The 19,174-nt window shown below is 32.1% G+C and overlaps 2 protein-coding genes across 2 annotated transcripts in view; one reads left to right on the plus strand and one right to left on the minus strand.

The window, feature by feature from the left end:
* MetRS (methionyl-tRNA synthetase 1) overlaps positions 1-14,980 on the minus strand; it is a 41,945-nt gene extending 26,965 nt beyond the window's left edge. The window contains exons 1-3 of the mRNA XM_072522316.1: positions 14,732-14,980; positions 14,357-14,634; positions 14,158-14,301 (exon numbers count right to left, since the gene is read on the minus strand). Of these exons, the coding sequence (XP_072378417.1) occupies positions 14,158-14,301; positions 14,357-14,634; positions 14,732-14,837 (528 nt within the window). The 5' untranslated portion in view covers positions 14,838-14,980. The remainder of the gene's footprint in view (positions 1-14,157; positions 14,302-14,356; positions 14,635-14,731) is intronic.
* The window catches only part of LOC140434223 (uncharacterized), a 75,656-nt gene continuing 64,932 nt past the window's right edge, over positions 8,451-19,174 (plus strand). Inside the window, exon 1 of the mRNA XM_072522321.1 lies at positions 8,451-9,297. The gene's annotated coding sequence lies outside the window, so the exon portion shown is untranslated. The remainder of the gene's footprint in view (positions 9,298-19,174) is intronic.

Consider the following 19,174-nt stretch of genomic DNA (forward strand, 5'->3'; position numbering starts at 1 on the left):
ACTGTCGTGTTGTATGAACAGATAAATATTTTTTTTTATTAATTTGTTCTAAAATTTACACACAATCTCGGAGATCGTGTGTAAATAACCCTTGTTATATTTATGGGTGTTTTTTTATTGTAAAATAGAGACAAAATATTACCAAATTTGTAGAAAATGTATACTTTTCATATTTTGGTGTAAAACTTAGCGATCAAGACAAGACGTACTGTTTGCCTAACTTGTGTCGAGGCATTGCGACTATGGTTAACAGGTAAAAAGGAAGCTATGTCCTTTGGAATACCGATGGCCTAGAGAGATCCATCAAACCATCTGGATGATTGTTACTTTTGTCTAACTGATATATGTGGCTACTCAGTTAAAAAGAAGAAATCTATTGTTTATCCTAACTTACCTTCTGCTATTAGACCAGTAGCTCATAGCAACACTATACCTGTTCGTCCCCCTCCTGCTGTTCTAAAATATGTTAGTCATGACTATGAAAGTAGTAATAGTGAGAACAATGTATGTGATAAGTCATATGAACCTGATGAATATCGCTCACCTAAATTTTTTACTCAAGAAGAATTAAATGGTTTATTTAGAGATTTATATCCCAAAGGATGCTGCATAAGTTCTTGGATCCAGATTGAAATGAAAAATTCTGCTTGGTAAGAGTGTCACTTTTTCTTGGTATCATCATCATGAACGAGAATTTGCTCCTTACTTTCAAGAAACAGATGCAATGGTTTTCTATAATAACACTCAATCAGTGATGGAACATTTTGAAATTGACTATAAACCTACTGAATGGAGACTCTTTATTCATTCACCAAAGCTAGTTTAAAAGTTGTCCTTTTACATATTGGAAACAAATATTCTCTAATTCCAATAGCTCACTATATTCATTTAAAAGAGATATATGACAATATGAAAATTCTCCTGGAAAATATTGAATACAAGAAAAACAACTAGTTAATTTATGGAGATTTCAAAATCATCGGTATTCTCCTAGTTTGCAAAATGGATTTACTAAATGCCCCTGTTTTATTTGTGAATGGGATAGCAGAGATAGGTCCGATCACTATACCGTGAAATCTTGGAAAACAAGAACTCAGTTGACACCAGGCTCAAACAATGTCATAAACAGTCTATTATTAAACCCCAAATATGTTCTGCTTTCTCCTCTACCTATTAAAATGGGTTTAACGAAACAATTCATGAAAGTGTAGAATCAGGATAAACCATGTTTCTAGTATTTGGGAAAGAAGTTTCCTAAGATAACTTCTGAGAAAATAAATGATGGAATTTTTGTGGGTCCTCAAATTCGCCAACTAATGATTGACCCTGACATTGAAAATGCATGGATACTAAGGAAAAAACTGCACGGAGGAGCTTCAAATCAGTTAAGGGGTTTGTTGGGAACCAAAAAAAATTCCAATTACAAAGAAGAAGTGAATGGGTTGTTAAGAAGTTTCCAAAACCTAGGTTGTCTATGTGGCATCTGTGTAAACAGTATTTAAAAGAGAAGGTATAACCATAAAATATACTACAAATGCAAACCAATATCTGGTGGTAAAGACATATCTCTCATAAAAATAGGAAGGCTTAGATATGCAATGAAAATTGTATAATATGTTGAGCAGCAAGCCAAGTGAACAGCATTAGACGTTTTGGTGATGAGAAAATGGAGGGATATCATTAAGAAATTTGCTGAAGGATAAAAAAGAGAAATAAGACTTTTTCAAAAAAAAAAAATTAAACTTATATTTGAATGTGTGGTGTGTGGTACTACATTGATGTATTTAAATATGAAATACATACGTAAAAATGTAACAAATACTTATAAAAGAAATATCTTTTCCATCCTAAAATAAATACATAAATAATATGTATATACTTACATAATAAACATGTTATTATGTTATAGATAGTGTAAGTACACATAGGGTTAACCAGCCAAAATGTCAACTGGCAAGGTATGCAGAACTGAGGAGACCAGTTAAGAGGAATTGTACTGTATATATATTCAGTTTAACTATATTACTTCCTGCGGATGGTATATTTACTTAATATTGCTTCCTGTGGATGGTATGTTTACTTAAAATTACCCCATTATGATTACGATGACACATTTTTTTTATAAAAATATATCTTAACCAAATATAAACAATTGATTGGTAGATAATATTTATAGCTTGCATATTTTAAAGGTTGTTTATGGAAAAACCCATTGCATATGATAATCTGGTAATAAAAAATATGACTCAATATCAAGAAAAATTGTTATGAAATCAAAATTTAAAAATAACTCAATAATTCTATTTATCTCCTTTAGGATATTATGTGAACCAATATTTGTTGAATTTACAATTTTATTGGGAAATACCATAACCTTATCTAAGCTTTATTTTATTTATTTAACTTTCCAAGCCAATCTTCCCAATAAAAATTAAATCATTGGTGCAGATATGATTGTATAGACGAGGAGCTCTGAACTCAGTAGAGGCAGAGGCTCTTCAGCACTCCACAGAAGACAAGCTGAAACCCCTGACATGGAGCAACCCAATGGCTGATACAGAACTTTCTATAGATATATATAGGACAGGTGTGAATAAGACCTAATTAAAAATGATAGCACCATACCTTGCTGGACAGAAATTTAGGATCCAGATAGGACAACTGCTGCCAGGTATCGAAATACCAAAAGCAGAAATGCTTAAAGAACCAGTATTGTGACCTATACATGTCACCATTTATATAGCAGATACACAAACATAATAAACAGAATGAATTGGTATTTTGAATAATCTGAAGTTGGTCGATTGTTTATTAAACCAGTGGACTCAAATTTATTCAGTACACCACTGTGAATACTGAAGACTGAATAAGGGACAGCCAATTTGACAGATGTAGCTTCAAAAATATGACCACTGTCAACTGTCGAAAGTTCTTAAGACCATACATACAAAAATTCCTTTACTTTTTTATACATATTAAAAGAATCTTCTCAGACTTTCTAATTCTTCTATATCTTTAAATTTCTTCTTCAACTAGTTTTGTTTGTTTTTTTTTATTTTCGCCCTTATTTCCCTTCTTAAGGCCGTATGACACTATGCATTTTCTTGTATCATTTCTTAAATCGTGTCTGATATAGAAAGTTATTTATGTTTTCTTGTATCGTTTCTTGCACATACATTTGTACTCTCTATGACACTATGTAAGTTCTTTTACCGGAAATTGTATGTGATTCGGCACATGATTAGTCGAAATTTTGACACATATAAAAATAGAACTGCAGTACCTGAGGACCCCAAGCCAGATGCTACTGATTATTTTTTAAAATACTGTGGTTCAAAAATGAAAGAAATAAAATGTGCCAATACTAAAACTAAATTGGAAACCACAATTTTTGAAGATATTCAACAGGCTGCAATGGAAGACAGAAAAAATAAATAATTTGGCTGTAATAATTTATTTGATTTTTTTAATTCTACTCTCTTATTTGAAGATATAAAATAATCTTTAAACTTAATAATAGAGTTCCTTTCTCAGGAGATCTATTTTTGGTATGTGTTTGCACTTTATAATCTTTAACTGAATATATTGAGGAGAGGAGAACTGTTTGTCTCAAGTTGGTCATTCAGAATTATATCTGTATTTTTTAATTTGTTAATTTCCATAGATTCTAAAAAAGACACCTAAAGGCCTTTATTTTATCCAGTCTCTATCCAGTAGCCTTCTACCAGTTTGACTGATGTAAGTTTTTGGGCAGTCGCCACATTGTGTATCATTGTGTAAGTGATTTTTAGTTTGCCTAAATTGTTCTTAGTTATAGAAACTGGTGTTATTCCTTTCTTTTTGTGTTTGGCTATTTTTGTTGATATATTGCCTGTATATGTAATAGAGTAGAAGGCAGTGGCGGCTGGTGTGGTAAAATTTTGGGTAGGCCAAGCCAGCAAATTACATAGCTATGGTCACGGGGTCATGACCCCCCCCCCCCCCCCCAACTAATTTTTTAATGATTTCTCTGTTCATTTTAACTTCTGCGTTGTATCTAATTTTTCATCTAGCAAATCGCGAACAGAAAACGCCCTCTTCTGTACATCGTTAACGGACAGCAAATTACTTAAATGTTCCTTGCAACTGGAATGTTTTTTTAAGGACGCAGACATATTTTTTAAATCAAAGTATCCTTCACAATTCTATACATATTTCTTATTAGAAAATAACAAACACGGCCAACAATATAGTCTGTTTTTTGTAATACTTCCAGACAACCATTTGTAGATATACCAAGAGCAATTAAAAGTACGCACCTTTTTCCCATCTTTTTGGTCAATCTGCAATGTTGGAGTAGGCCTTTCATTCATAATAATTTTTTTTTCTATAAATTTCAGTTCTTCTAGATAATGACGATTCCAATAGTGAAACAATGTCCAAACACTCACTATCAACATTACTATTACTGCAACCTGATAAAGCGTCATAAAAACTCATTTTTATGTATCAGTTATAAAACAATCTCACATATATAAGTTGCATACAATCAGGCGATATAGAAATCACGCAAATGTGATTTTTTTTGTTCGAATTTTACGAATTTTTTAAAATTTATTTGGGCAACCGTGCACTTGTTTGCAATTCTGTTGTTTGTTTAAAAATATTTTACAATTATAGATGTTACATATTTTTTTATCATAATTTAAAAGAAAATTTATATTACAATTCGATAATTACGTTACAAGTGACAACGATGGTCATCGTAGGCTCGATCGTCTGGTGCCTAAACAGCAAGCATAAACACGACAATATAAATCGTTGTCCGGCAAGCTGCTTAACTTCAAACGCTTTTTGTAAGGGGATCTTATGTGAGCTGGGTCGGCCAGTTCCGATTGGGCCTATTAATGATATTTAAAATGCCTGAATACGATTCGATGCTTACTGTGGTAATATAATAACTTAGTTGTTTTAACGGACGCTAATGTATTGAGTGATTTAGTACATTTAAAAGTTATTTACATGCATTAACATAATTTTTAAATATATGTTTTTCAATTTTAAAGCTCTTAAAATTATTGGGTAGGCCCGGCCTATCCTGCCTACCCCCAAAAGCCGCCACTGGTAGAAGGTACTGCGATTTTTCTCTTCTGGTGGAAATATTGATAGATAATGAGATAGAATTAAATATCATTACGCAAATAGCAGTAAACAATGGTACAACATAAATAAAAAACTAGGTACATAAGAAAGCTCTGATTTTTAATTTTATAATAAACATATGTTAGAAGATACATAAATTTAGACTTTAAGACATTATTAAGTGTGCTTCCAAGCAATTCAATTTAGAAGATGAACTTTTTTATGATATCCTAATTATCATATATGATGAAAGTGATTTTAATAATACTGAAAAATTTACTTGAGTATATTACTACATAATGATTTATTTATTACACCAGCATCTCTGCAATTATTTCAAAGCCAATGAATGAGATCTGACAATAATTATTTTTTTGAATAAAAACAATTCCCAACAAATCCTCTGGACCCCTAATTACTGGCACCTGCAATGGTCATCTCTAAAATAAAGTTTTCCTTTCCCACATAATATACAGTGTAGGTAAAAGTTTATGGTCGGTATGTACCTTATGTGAGATGGAGTGAGAAACACCTATTTAAAAAGAGAGAGGTATATTAGGTCAGCCCATTATATCGTCGAAATAGCATTAGTGGAACTAAGAAAAGAGAAGAAGTTCAACGTTGCCAAACTTATTGGTTTTATTTGACATGTTGTCTTAAGTTAATCAAATTTGGGCGAATTGATTTAAATGGCAGCTTACTGTTTTTTATTTTAAATTTGCCACAATTTTTCTTTACAATAAGTTTAATTTAACATTTTGATTTCCACTTCGGAAATCGTTTTATGTAAATAAAATTTATTAATGTTTCGTATTTTAAGTACGATTTCCGGATGAAAAATCTAAACATCAAAATAAGCTTATTTTAAAGTCACGTTGTGCCTTATTTCCAATGAAAATAATAAAATGCATATAACTCCACAATAAATAAACCTTCATACGAAATTATTTGGCAACGTCTCATGTCGCGTAGTCAAAGCACCGAATCAAAGTACGAACACAGGTAACGAACGAGTAGAGGTGGGCATTCTTTTTTTTTTTTCGAATCTGGAGAAAACTAATAAATATTTTTGAAAAATTTAAACGCAGAATGAAAGAATACATTATTACCGAGGGCCGAAAGTCTCTGAAAACTTCTATAATGTTTATTTTAATAAGTTACAGGTTCGAAAAAAGAGAAAATTTACTGTTATTTTGAATTTTAAGTATCTCATTCAAAAAAACTTTTTGTTTATTTCGGCCCTCGGCAATAATGTCACCTTTCATTCTGCGTTTAAATTTTTCAAAAATATTTGTTAGTTTTCTCAGCATTCGAAAAAAATGAATACATTTAAAAAGCATTGGCCTGAAATTTTGCGCCTACGCTCTTAACGCAACTAAACTGATTTTCGTAAACAATAACTATGATTGTTTGACAGTAGTTTCAAGTAAGAGAGTACCTACATAAACAAACATAATGGCTATTATCGTTTATGTGTATATTTATTGAAGTGAAAGAAACTAATGAAGAATATATTTATTTTAACTTGAAAAATAAACTAAACAATACAACCCGATATTAGTAATTGTACTACGTCGGATACTATGGATGTAAGGTTACCGTTTGCTAAAATTTTATTGTAAGATTCTTGAAGGCAGCGTACCATAACAATCACTGAACTACCCTTCAAGTATTTTTGGCCACTCATTGTACTTGTTATTTCTTTAAAAGGCCGCAAAATTTGGGAAAATTGAGAACAAATAATCCAGTCTTCATTATTTAGATTTGGTCCAAGTCTAAGTCTGTATTAACTAATACAAAAGTGGAACGGATTGCCTCTTCTAACTTGGTCATTCTTTTTAACATGTAATAGGTGAAGTTCTACCTAGTTTCCAGGTCTTGGATTGGCCGTTTGGGAACTTTGTTATGTTGTAATTGATACTTTAAAAGCCTTTCTAAAGATAAGGTACTTTTTTTGAAATGTGTTTTTTTAGAAACTGAAATTTGAAATTAGTGAAATAATTTCACTAATTTCAAAAGCGATCTTTTCTAAATTATGGTTTCCAGAAAAATGGCAGCAGCCTAATAAAATCGTTTTAAATTCTAAATTTTCGGTTAAATATTGTCCTGTTAATGCGATGTAACTCTCAGTTACTCCATGTGTCCAAAGGTCAGTAGTAATACAGATATTTTCTACTTCTTTAACAACTTGTGATCTAATAATTTGCTTAGTTTTGGTATAACATTGCTGAAGTAATGAGCCTGGCGTAATGAACAAGTTTTTCTTGTTGGTGGTTTATATCCAGGAATCCACCATGCAAACTTTTTAAAAGCTCGTTCTTCAACTATGGAAAACTGATGAAACGAGTCTTTGCATAGGTTTATTAAATCCATATCTATTTGTTTCTTTTGTTCTAAACTAATATTTTTATTAATGGAAGTATCCATCACCTTTTGACGCTTGGGTGGCGGTGGCAGTATGTCAGTACTTGTAGTAGAAGTAGTCGAAACGGACAGAAATGCGTCAGGAAAAGTTTCAATCATTGCAATATTCAGAAAGTGGACCACAAAAGTTGCATCTTTTACAAATACGCATTTTTTGAAAATAAAATTATTATTCTTATACTAGGTCAATCATTTTGACTAAGAAAAATAATTCATAATTGAATATTTACAATAAATAAATCCTTTGACGAACTATCAATAACGATTTGAAATCGAAAATGCAGATCAATCGTAAATCGAAACTCATTCATTAATCAGAATACCTAGTTATAAAAAACAAAAGAAAGAGTTAAGAAGCTGGTTACTTCTATAAAAAAAGAAAAAGAAGATTGTACTAGTGAAAATCAACCAGTACAAGAAAAAGAAACTGATAAAGATGACTAAAGTCCATGGTGTATTTTTGATGAATTTATTAGACTCATCTAAACATACACCTGTATCTAGAGATATAAAAGAAGTCGACATGTATTTGTCTGATGATATTACCCACAAAAAATTTCGAACGGTGATTGGAACTGTCCATTACAGTGGTGGAAAAACCATCGCCATGTATATCCTAACTTAACCACTATATTCATAAAATATTGTAGTATTGTAACAAAATCTGTTCATTGTGAACACATGTTCAAAATCTGGTTTAATTTTAAACAAAAGAAGAAACAACAAGAAAAGTGGAAAAACGTATGTTTTTAAATGTCAATTTAGACGATTCGCGATTTAATGTGTCATGTAAATGTAAGTACTATTTGTATTGTTTAATTTATTTTTTAAGTTATAATAAATATATCCTTCGTTAGTTTCTTTCAATATAATAGCCAATATGTTTTTTGTATACCGCTACGGTAATTACTTACATTAGTGAGGATAGTCGGATTAGTCTGAAATTTGGACAGTGGATTATGTTTTATTTTTTATTCACTTTTCAATCTATACATTTTTTTACGCTGAGCTATAGTTTTTCTGTATTTCGCATTTAAAAAACTGATATTTTGACATGGATTTCAAGATGCCGCCGCCATTACAGCTGCTGTCAATGATGTGCGTGTGCGTAGTACATACTTTTGATCCAATGTTGCCACACTTTTTAAATATTTTGTTTATTGTGAAAATATTATTTCTCAAGCGTCTCAAGTACAATAATAAAGGAATAATGATAATGAGTATCATTTCCGTTTTCTGTTTCTAAGGGATTCGTATAACTGTATTTCATTTGTTATTCACTTATGTTATTACATATAGATTATAGTTTATTTCGTTTTATGTTGTATTTAGTTGGATGCATTAGTTATTAACTTCTTTATTAATTTACATAGTTAGATGTGATTATATTAATTAAGATTAGGTTTTAATTTTTTTTTTATTGGTACCCCATTTTGCTTATTTAAAGTACGCCGTAGCGTGTTTAAATTCAACTTTCAAAAACGCGTGTGTTTTAAAGTTACCCTGGCAACATCAACAGTTTTAAATATTTAGCTGACCTGACAGGAGTACATAACTTGTAATGTCAAACAAATAATATAGGAATAAAATATTAGTAACAAATATTTCAAAAGCTTTATTCAAATATTTGGAAATCTTAATTGTCCCAATCTTTTAATCTTACACTTACTTAATATACTATACTGATAACGAGTTTTGCAAAAATACTAATGAGTCCAATTTCCGTTTTCCCATGCCGTTGCCATTAAACTGGTGAGTATTTCGTTTTATGTTGTATTTTGTTGGATGCATTAGTTATTAACTTCTTTTTTAATTTAAAGTTTTAGATGTGATTGGATTAGTTTAGATTAGGTTTTATTTTGTTATTTAATAGTCAATAATGATTTTTACAAAAACACTAATTCTGCAACCTGACAACAGTGTTTAAAACTTAATTTCAATATATTTACTCCACAAAAAGCAATATTAAGTCATATGTGGTACACTTTTATTAGAACTTAAAAATTTAATATATTTACTCCGCAAAAAAACAATATTAAGTCATATGGAGTCTCTTATTAAAATTTAAATTCAATATATTTACTCCGAAAAAAACAAATATATATGTGGCAACATTGAACCTGCGCAGAATATTGTATATTGTGCGCAAACGCGCTTGACTTATTTTTCAAAATAAATGAATTTTGGCCATTTTACAATATTTTATATTTTTGGATAATTTAACGGGGAAAATGATTGGTATTTACAATTGATTTATAAATTTTATGTAACTACTAAGGCTATTCATGTCATGGCTGTCATGTCTAATAATAAGCAATCTTTTAATGAGTTTTTAGTTAGTTATAATCTGAGAGTCACATCTGAGGCTCCTACAAGAGTTTTCGTAGATAAAGTAGGTAAAACATCATCTACAAAATTGGATTACATATTGACAAATATCGAACCACATCTTTATAAATCAAATGTGTTCGAGTACTTTATGCTCAGAACCATACACGACAAATAAAGGAGTACCACAGGGATCCGTGCTGGGACCATTATTATTCCTAATTTTTATTAATGACCTACCAGATCACATAAGGGCACTTATAATATCAATGTTTGCTGATGATACCTCGTGAATAGTCTCTGCACGTATACTAGAGGAATTAAAAATGACAATGAAGACTGTTGTTGACTGCTTTATACGCTGGTGTAATACCAACAGACTAATATTAAACATTGACAAGACGCAAATTATTTATTTTCATTCATACAACTCATCTAAATATGACTATATCTTAACCATCCACGATAGAAACAATATGTTATCTTCCACTCACTCTACAAAGTTTTTGGGTGTATTCATTGATTGTAATCTCAAATGGTCAGAGCAAGTGAATTCAGTGAACATGAAATTGAATAAAGCTTTTTATGCTATATCTAGAATTAAAAACACACTACCCATCTCGGCATTAATGAACGTTTATTATAGCCTTGCTTACAGCCACATGTGCTACAATGTAATTTTGTGGGGGAACTCAGTAGATAGTAACAAAGTGTTCATTAACCAAAAAAAAATTATCAGTAAAATTTTTAATTTGGATTATCAACAGTCTTGTAAACCAGTTTTTATTAAACATCAAATTTTAACTTTCTACTGCCTATATATCTATAAATGTTTACTTTATGTCAAAGAGGAAATCAATTCATTTCCAGTAAATTCAGACAATCACTACTACAATACAAGAAGTGCTGAATCTTTACGAGTTCCTAAACACACAACATCCAAATTTCAAAATTGCTTCAGATATATGGGACTGACCTTATACAATCATTTGCCAAAAACTGTGAAAGAAATACCACTTATCTCTAAATTTAAAAAAAATGTTAAAGATTTACTCTTAAGAAAAGCATATTATTCTATAAATGAATATCTTGAGGACAAACTGCAATAGCTTCATATTTTACTTGTAAAAATGTTATTTTATATATTTTATGTTTTGTCAATTTTTTTTTTTTTTACACTGTGAATATTGTATTATACACATTAATGTTTTTTATACCAAATTCTGTAGTGACGTATCCTATACATTTATTTTGAATGTCTTAAAGGATCAATAAAGATGACTATGACTATTTCGTCTTTTGATAACATTTTTCTCTTGTTAATTTTTGATTTCCTATACTTTTTATGATTTTTTTTCAATTTTTGTTACATTTTTTCACTTTTTGTATGTTTCTGTAGACGTAAACATGAAAATTTTGCCTTTTTTCTATTTTTCAGGCTAAGTCCAACAAAAATTCGCATTTTTAGGGACCCTCACTAATGTAAACAAATACCGAAACGGTAGTAAACAAATACCGAAACTACTGATAATCAACTAGTTACAGTTTACGAAAAACGGTTCCGATAAAAATGTCAACGACCCACCTCTAGTTTCTTAGGATAGGAACCAGAGATATGTATGTATATCTCAGATCGGAACTAATCAGAACTAATCGAAACTAATCGTCTTACTACTGGGCAATGGGCAGCAATAAGAAATATGGAGGGGAGACCAAGGGGAAATATGATTGTTATCTTTGTCGTATTCCCTGAAAATATGATTTTATATCTGTGTTAGATATCCTGTTAAATTTTACCATACCGACCATAAACTTTTACCTACACTGTAGATTTTATGATGACTAGCATGGATAATGGATATATAGGTATAATATATTCCCACGAATTTGAACTCTTTAATTTTTGTGATATAATAATAATAAATTATTATTAAATTAAAAAATCCAAAATATACTTTGCATGGAAGCAGTTATGGCACTACAGAGACTGCTCTAATATCCAAATTGTAAACATGTATATTTTATCTAGATGTTGATAAACAGTAAGTACAGTCCTCTCTCTCTATAACGATATGCAAGGGACCAGGAATTTTCATCGTTATAAGGAGAGATCGTTATACAGAGAGAGACAAAATTCGGTACTGTAATATTAATAATACTGTACTAAGTAACCTATTTTTATTTAAAAAAATTGATCAAAACGAATATAAATGAATTAACACTGTATTGTACACTACATAGATTTATTAAAGAATAATATAAGCAATACAGTATAAAAAAATGACTGTACAATTAAAACATTTGTACTGTACAATAACAAAATAATATGCTGCTGTAAAATTTATTTAGCCTACATTACCAAAAAAGTCTCAGCATAAATCACTCAAAAGCACTCATATCGTCTTCCTGGTGGATGAAGAATCGATGCAGTACTTTTGCCGCATCCAATGCCTGCTGAGGGGTCGGAGCTAGTTCTGGCTCTGCTTTCACTTCCGGGTCACTATTTTCTTCGACACGAACTGCTTGTAGAATGTCCTCGTCAAAAAGTCCAGGTGTTGTAGCTAGATTTTCATCAACTTCTTCAAAATCTGTTAGCTGTTCTGGTCCGTAGGTGATAGTAAGTTCAAACTGTCTAGCCCAAACATCTAGTGGCAGTTCACCATCAGTTAATCCTTGATCTTCCAGCCATCCTGCATATTTGAAGGAATGTTTTATTGTATTGCTCGTCACCTCGTCCCAGGATTTACTAATCATTAGGATGGCGTCAAGAATGTTAATTTAAGATCGCCATTGTTCTCAACCAATTCCATCAAAAGTCTTCTCTGTAATGGCTTTTCAAACTCTTGATGACACTTTGGTCCATGGGCTGAAGGACACTCGTTGTGTTTGCTGGGAGAAAACAAAGTTCAATGTTTTGAAGGTCGCGCAGTACATAATGGGCAGGACAATTGTCTACAGGCAGAAGAATTTTTTTCCCTTTAAGCTCGATACCCCACTTTATTATCGCTTCTTCAAAAATTTCCGAAGTCATCCACGCACTCTTGTTTAGTTTATAGGTCACCGGTAGATTTTTTATGTTTTTAAAGCAACGTGGGTTTTTCGACTTCCCTATCACTAACAATTTTCGCATCACCGAACGTGTCATGTTAGCGGCCACTAAAATTGTAATGCGTTCCTTAGAGAGCTTTCCACCAATGCACTTTTCCTATTTAAATTTTAAAGTTCTGTTTGGTGTCATTTTAAAAAACAATCCAGTCTCATCAGCATTGAAAATGTCGTCTGACGCATATCGTGCCTTCAGTCCAGGCCACACGTTTTCTAGCAATCATCCGTTACGTTTTTGTTAACATCGCGAGCCTCTCCGCTGACTTTCCCGTAGTTGATCTTGTGCCGCAGCTTCCACTTGCTCAGCCAACCTTCAGATGCATTGAAATTCTCAATTTCAAGCTCAGTTGCAAAAAACCCAAGCTTTTGTGCTGACCACAGGCCCAGAAAATGGAATATGGTTCATACGCTGCTACTGGAACCACTGAAGCATAGCGTGATCTAAATCTTGGTTCTGAGGTTTCTGCAATTTCTTGCTGCTACCGCCCTCCATCTCCGCTTCAAGCCATTTTTTCTGCCCTTTCATGCCATAGTTAAGTGAGACAGCCCCGTACGGCGAACGACATCCGATTGCTTTTCACCTTTCTCTATTACAACACTTTACGCTTTTTCGAAAACATGTTGACTGTTGATACACTGAGACACAACTCAAACTGGGAATGAAAAGTCGTCAATAGATAACAACATCTGTGTGGTAACAGTTAGGCACGCCACCCGAACAATAAAAGCGAGTCACTTAACCCTGTGATAAGAATGAGTAGAATGGGTGGCCGCATTCCTTAAGCGCAAATCAACTGCTGGACAATGACCTTGCCACTTGTGACTCAGGTAGTCTGAACTTTAAACACAATAACACATTTCTCATCGACTATTGAACGCTGAAAAGTCATCGCTATAAAGAGAGAACGATATCGGTATAGAGAAAGAATTAATACATTGTCCTTATGACGAACCAACCAACGTTTACTATTTTCATCGTTATAGAGGAATTATCGTTATATAGGGAATCGTTATAAAGAGAGTCTACTGTAAATAAATAATAATAAATTATTAAATATTTGTTACAGGCTTAATATAATTCTGCAATGCCACTCCCTGTTTTCTGGGAATTTCCCAACAATTTTATATATTACAATTTCCTGGAAATTTTAACTGATAATAAAATTGTAATTTACATACCTTGAAGTCTGGCTGATTTCCTAATGATGCAATCCAGTTTATAATATTGACATACTGTGAAAGATACTCCTTTGAATTTTTTGGACAAATGCTGAGGGGATATAATGTGCCCCAGATAGCTATATCTGCAGCAGTTAAACAATTCTAAAAAAGTTGTATTGAAAAAATAGAACAATATCATTTTCAATCCCAAACCTACCTTAACCAAAAAATTCTTGTTCTGCAAATACTCATTGAAAAATTGTAATGCAGACTGTACAGAACTTTTAAGTTTTTCATTTTTTGAAGAACCCCCTAGCAAATGTGCCAATTGTGGTGACAATCCAGTAGCTTCCCACTCTAGTAAATTGTAAACTTCTTCGAAGTTATCACTAGTTGTAGGTACAAAATAGCATATTGCAGAATTTACAGAAAATACTGTTTGTTGATTTTCTATTTCTATATAAGGTAAATGCTTTGGTTGTGGAATAGAACTATCTAAAATAACACACAAAAAATTTTAATGATTTAAAAAATCGAATGTTTTCTACATAACGAAAATTGCATCAGATCCACATGGGGTTTCCCAACTTACCATTAGTGGTCACTATTTTCAAATCAACTGGACGTTTAGCCACGTTTTTGGCTATTATAAGTTTTAAAGTCGCCGGATTGTTTTCATTTGTATAAATTACTGCCATTTTGATTTTAATTCAAAAAATCATTAACGAAATTATACAAGCACCTTACACTTCCAACCCGGCAGGAAAATGACACTGACAGTACGAGTATAGGTTAACAAATAATAGATAAAATACTCTTTGCTTACGATAGCGAAATGTGCTGCACAAACAACACAACGTTTTGAGCATGAGCATAAATATTCGCTTCACTATTCGCAACAGTGTTGTCAAATGATGTCTAATGTTGAATATCCAGAACCGGACTGGATAACTGTTTTAATTTCTAATTATATTAACGTTGTTATTAATATGGTTAATTGTTATTGTTATTAGTATTGTTAATATATTATTAATATTATTTATAACATTTTAGCTATTTATAGAAAAAGCTATTAAAATATATAAAACATTACAACTAACAACAAAAAGTTCTCAGAGTTTGCTTTAAATATAAAAAGCCATAATCAAACAAATAACTAAGATCTTGACGGCAAGAATATGAATAGAAGGACGTGAAATAGAAAAAATAATTGTATGGTAATTAATTTTAAATGGTCTCAGAAAATATGGTTCGGCAAATAATAAAAAAAGAAAAATAATGGCAGCAATACCCACAACAGAGCCAGAAATACCTACTAATCACAACTTCACCATTTCTAGCCTTTGATGCAGTAGATATATTCACATACATGGGATCTCTTGTAGCCAATGAGAAATCTATCGAAAGAAATTAAATGGGAGATCATTTTAACTAACAAGAAGTGTTATTCTGAGATGAGAAGTAGAAACTTAAGCCAGAAAACAATATGACTGCCCCAATGAAAAACACAGTATCCAACAATTTCTTCATAATTGACTTTTTCGCCTTTATGGGTATGATTTAATGTTGCTTATTATATGTTAGGTTTGAAATTCCCGTAAATCACCTGGTTTTGAAGATTTTCGAGAAGTAAAACACAGTATTTACCATTAATTTTCCAATTTTAAAATGAAAAACACATTATCTTTCATATAGAAGTGTAAAAGATAGTATATGCCAGATACTGTGTTTTTCATTTTATTTTTACAGCACCTTCAATTAAAAATGCTCTTACAAACATAGTATATGGTAGATACTGAATTTTTCAGTTCAAGAAACCAACGCATAACCTCCAAAAAAGTGTACAAGTGTGTTGTGACAAAAACTTAAATAATGTTAAAACATGTCGCGTAGTTATCCAAGTCGGCGTACCCGTCTCATATTATCAATGATAAACAGTAATACTGGTGTTAACGAGGGTGAAAATGAGCCAAGCTGTTCATGGTAAGTTTTTTTTAAGGTTAGGACACGATCAAGGTTAGGGCTGCAGAATAAACGATTAATATTAAAAATATTCAGGAACATGGATATTACTTCATATTACTTTTACTATTAGTTTTATTATCGTATATTGTGCTGTCAATTTTGAGCCCAAGATCCGGCAGGGGAGGAACAGACAAGGGCTCCCAGGTCATTAACCGGCGAAAACCTTGTCAAGCATCGAAATAAGACAGTAAAATTATCAAAAGCAAAAATAGGTACTTGGAACGTCAAAAGCATGTATCAACCTGGTAAAATGCACAATATCCTTCAAGAAATGAAAAGAATGAATATAAATGTATTAGGTGTAAGTGAAGCATGGTGGCCTAACTCAGGACACCTTTCGATAGAAACCGGTACCTTATATTACTCGGGAAACATTGACAACTAGCATAGACGTGGAGTAGTAATTATTGTCGATAGAGGGTTTTGTCCCAATCTCATAAAGAGTGATGATACTACAAATAAGGACATCGCACACAAAATCATTAACAATGAAATCAGAAAAATGATAAGAGAGGCAAAACAAACTTACTATGAGGAAAAATGTAAAGAGATAGAAGATCTTCAGAACAAATATAACCTATTCAACCTACATAAAAATTTTAAAGAAATGGCCGGGCTGCAAAAAAGAAACCACAACACAACTCTTTTAGATAGACATGGAAATACTATGATAATGACCGACGAAAAGCTAAAATGGTGGAAAGAATATATGGAAGAGCTCTTCGACGGCGAAAGAGGAAACCTAAAAGACACATCTTTCGAGAACAGAGAAACAAGTATAGAAATTACAAAGGAAAAAATATTGTATGTAATTAAGAACACCAGAAACGGAAAAAGCACGGAGCAAGATCAACTGCCTATTGATATCGTTAAAATAATAGAAAATGAGTACATGGATGTCCTCTTAAAGTTCTTTAATGAAATTTATCAGTCGGGTGACATACCCAATGAATGCTTGACCTCAACATTTATTTGTCTCCCAACTACTTGATATGGATATTGAAGAAACCCAATTTGGATTCCGTAGAGGCGTAGGTGCCCGTGAAACTCTCTTTGCATTCAACGTACTAATCCAGAGATGCTTGGATGCGAACCAAGATATGTACGTCTGTTTCAAAGATTACAACAAGGCTTTTGATAATGGACGTCCTCAAAGCAAAACAATTACAGTACAATGACCTTCGAAATATAACAAATCTATATTATACACAGGCACACATACGCACTAATGAACATACATAAGAGTTCAAAATTAAAAGGGGAGTGCAACAGGGGTGTGTATTGTCACCACTACTATTAAATGCATACTCTGAAGAAATTATGAAAAGGGCTATTGAGGGAGAAACAGCAGGAATAAAGGTCAATGGAACACCCATTAACAACATTAGATATGCAGACGATACTATCATAATAGCAAATAACCTCCAAGACCTCCAAAAGCTAATGAACAAGATAGTTGAGTATGGAGAAGAATATGGATTATTAATAAACATCAAGAAAACTAAATTTGAGGATATCACAAACCCAAAATAATAATGAAAGTCTGACAATTAACGGTAAATTTAGAACAAGTTGTAAACTACTATTATCTTGGCACAAAAATTAATCACACAAACGATTACTCCAAAGAAATCAAAATTCGAATAGAGAAAGCACGAACAAACTTCAATAAAATGTGAAGTTTACTTTGTGCAAGAGAATTGAAATTAGACTTGAGAGTTAAGCTGGCAAGGTGTTATATTTTCTCGACTCTGCTTTACGAGATAGAAGTATGGACACTTAAAGCGTCGACTACTAAAAAGTTGGAAGCATTTGAACTGTGGGTGTATAGAAGAATCCTGAAGATGTCATGAGAAGAGTCAACAAAATAATGGAAATATTGGAAACCATCAAGACAAGAAAGCTGCAATACCTTCGGCATGTTATGCGTAATGTAAGATACAACATACCTCAATTAATTATACAAGGGAAAATCCAGGACAAGAGAAGTGTAGGAAGGAGAAGAATCTCATGGTTGCGTAACCTCTCATGGGAATGGTACGGATGCACATCAATGGAACTATTTGGAGCGGCAGCATCTAAGATCAGAATAGTCATGATGATTGCCAACCTCCGTCGTGGAGGTGGCGCGTAAAGAAGAAGAAGAATTTTATCTACTTTTACTAGAATATATTAAAAACACCTCAAACTTTTGGTAACTTATAGCTAAATTAAAAATTAAATTTTTTCACCAACTATAAGCCATGAAGTTAAGTCAAAAACAGGATCATATACCTACGTTAATCAGAATCGATTTGAATGGAAATATTGGCACTTTTATAAAACAAACTAGGTACAACTTTTTTGTTTTAGGATCCATAAGAATTTAGTACAAGAATTCAATAATGAATCTGAAACTGATAAGGATGATAAATGATTGATGATAAGGCTGATTCCGATTTTCTGCCCGATGAAACTGAGCTTCCAAGGGAGAGTTTTACAAAACTAACGTGAAGAATGAAAATATTGAAACTAACGAAACGGACATGGATGACGGAACTAAGGCATCAGAGAAGAGTTTTGCTGTACCTGTTTTTCAAGAACTTGACGTGGCCAATGAAAATACTGACATTGACATCTTGGAAATGGAAACTCAAGAATCTGGCGTGACTAATGAAAATATTACCGAGTCGAGGATGGAAACAGACGAAGGAGCCATACATCATGTAAACGCTTATACTGAAATAGTTTTGGCTTTTGGCACATCCTGAAGAAGAGCATGACCCAGTAGTTAAAAGCTATTTATTTTACTTCGAGATAACTCAACTTTTTTAACTTAACTTTCTCTTATTCTTATTTCCTTTCTTATTTCATAATTAATTTCTAATTTATTTAACTACTAAACTGTGCGCTTATCTACTTACTGTAACTACTTAACAAATACCGCGTGATCACCAGGTAAATAGTTAAGTGAGAATAATGATACATTTTTATTTAATGAAATCTAAGTTTATTCTGATTTTTCAATTAA

This window comes from Diabrotica undecimpunctata, chromosome 2 (assembly GCF_040954645.1).
Source record: "Diabrotica undecimpunctata isolate CICGRU chromosome 2, icDiaUnde3, whole genome shotgun sequence".
Taxonomy (NCBI): Eukaryota; Metazoa; Arthropoda; class Insecta; order Coleoptera; family Chrysomelidae; genus Diabrotica; species Diabrotica undecimpunctata.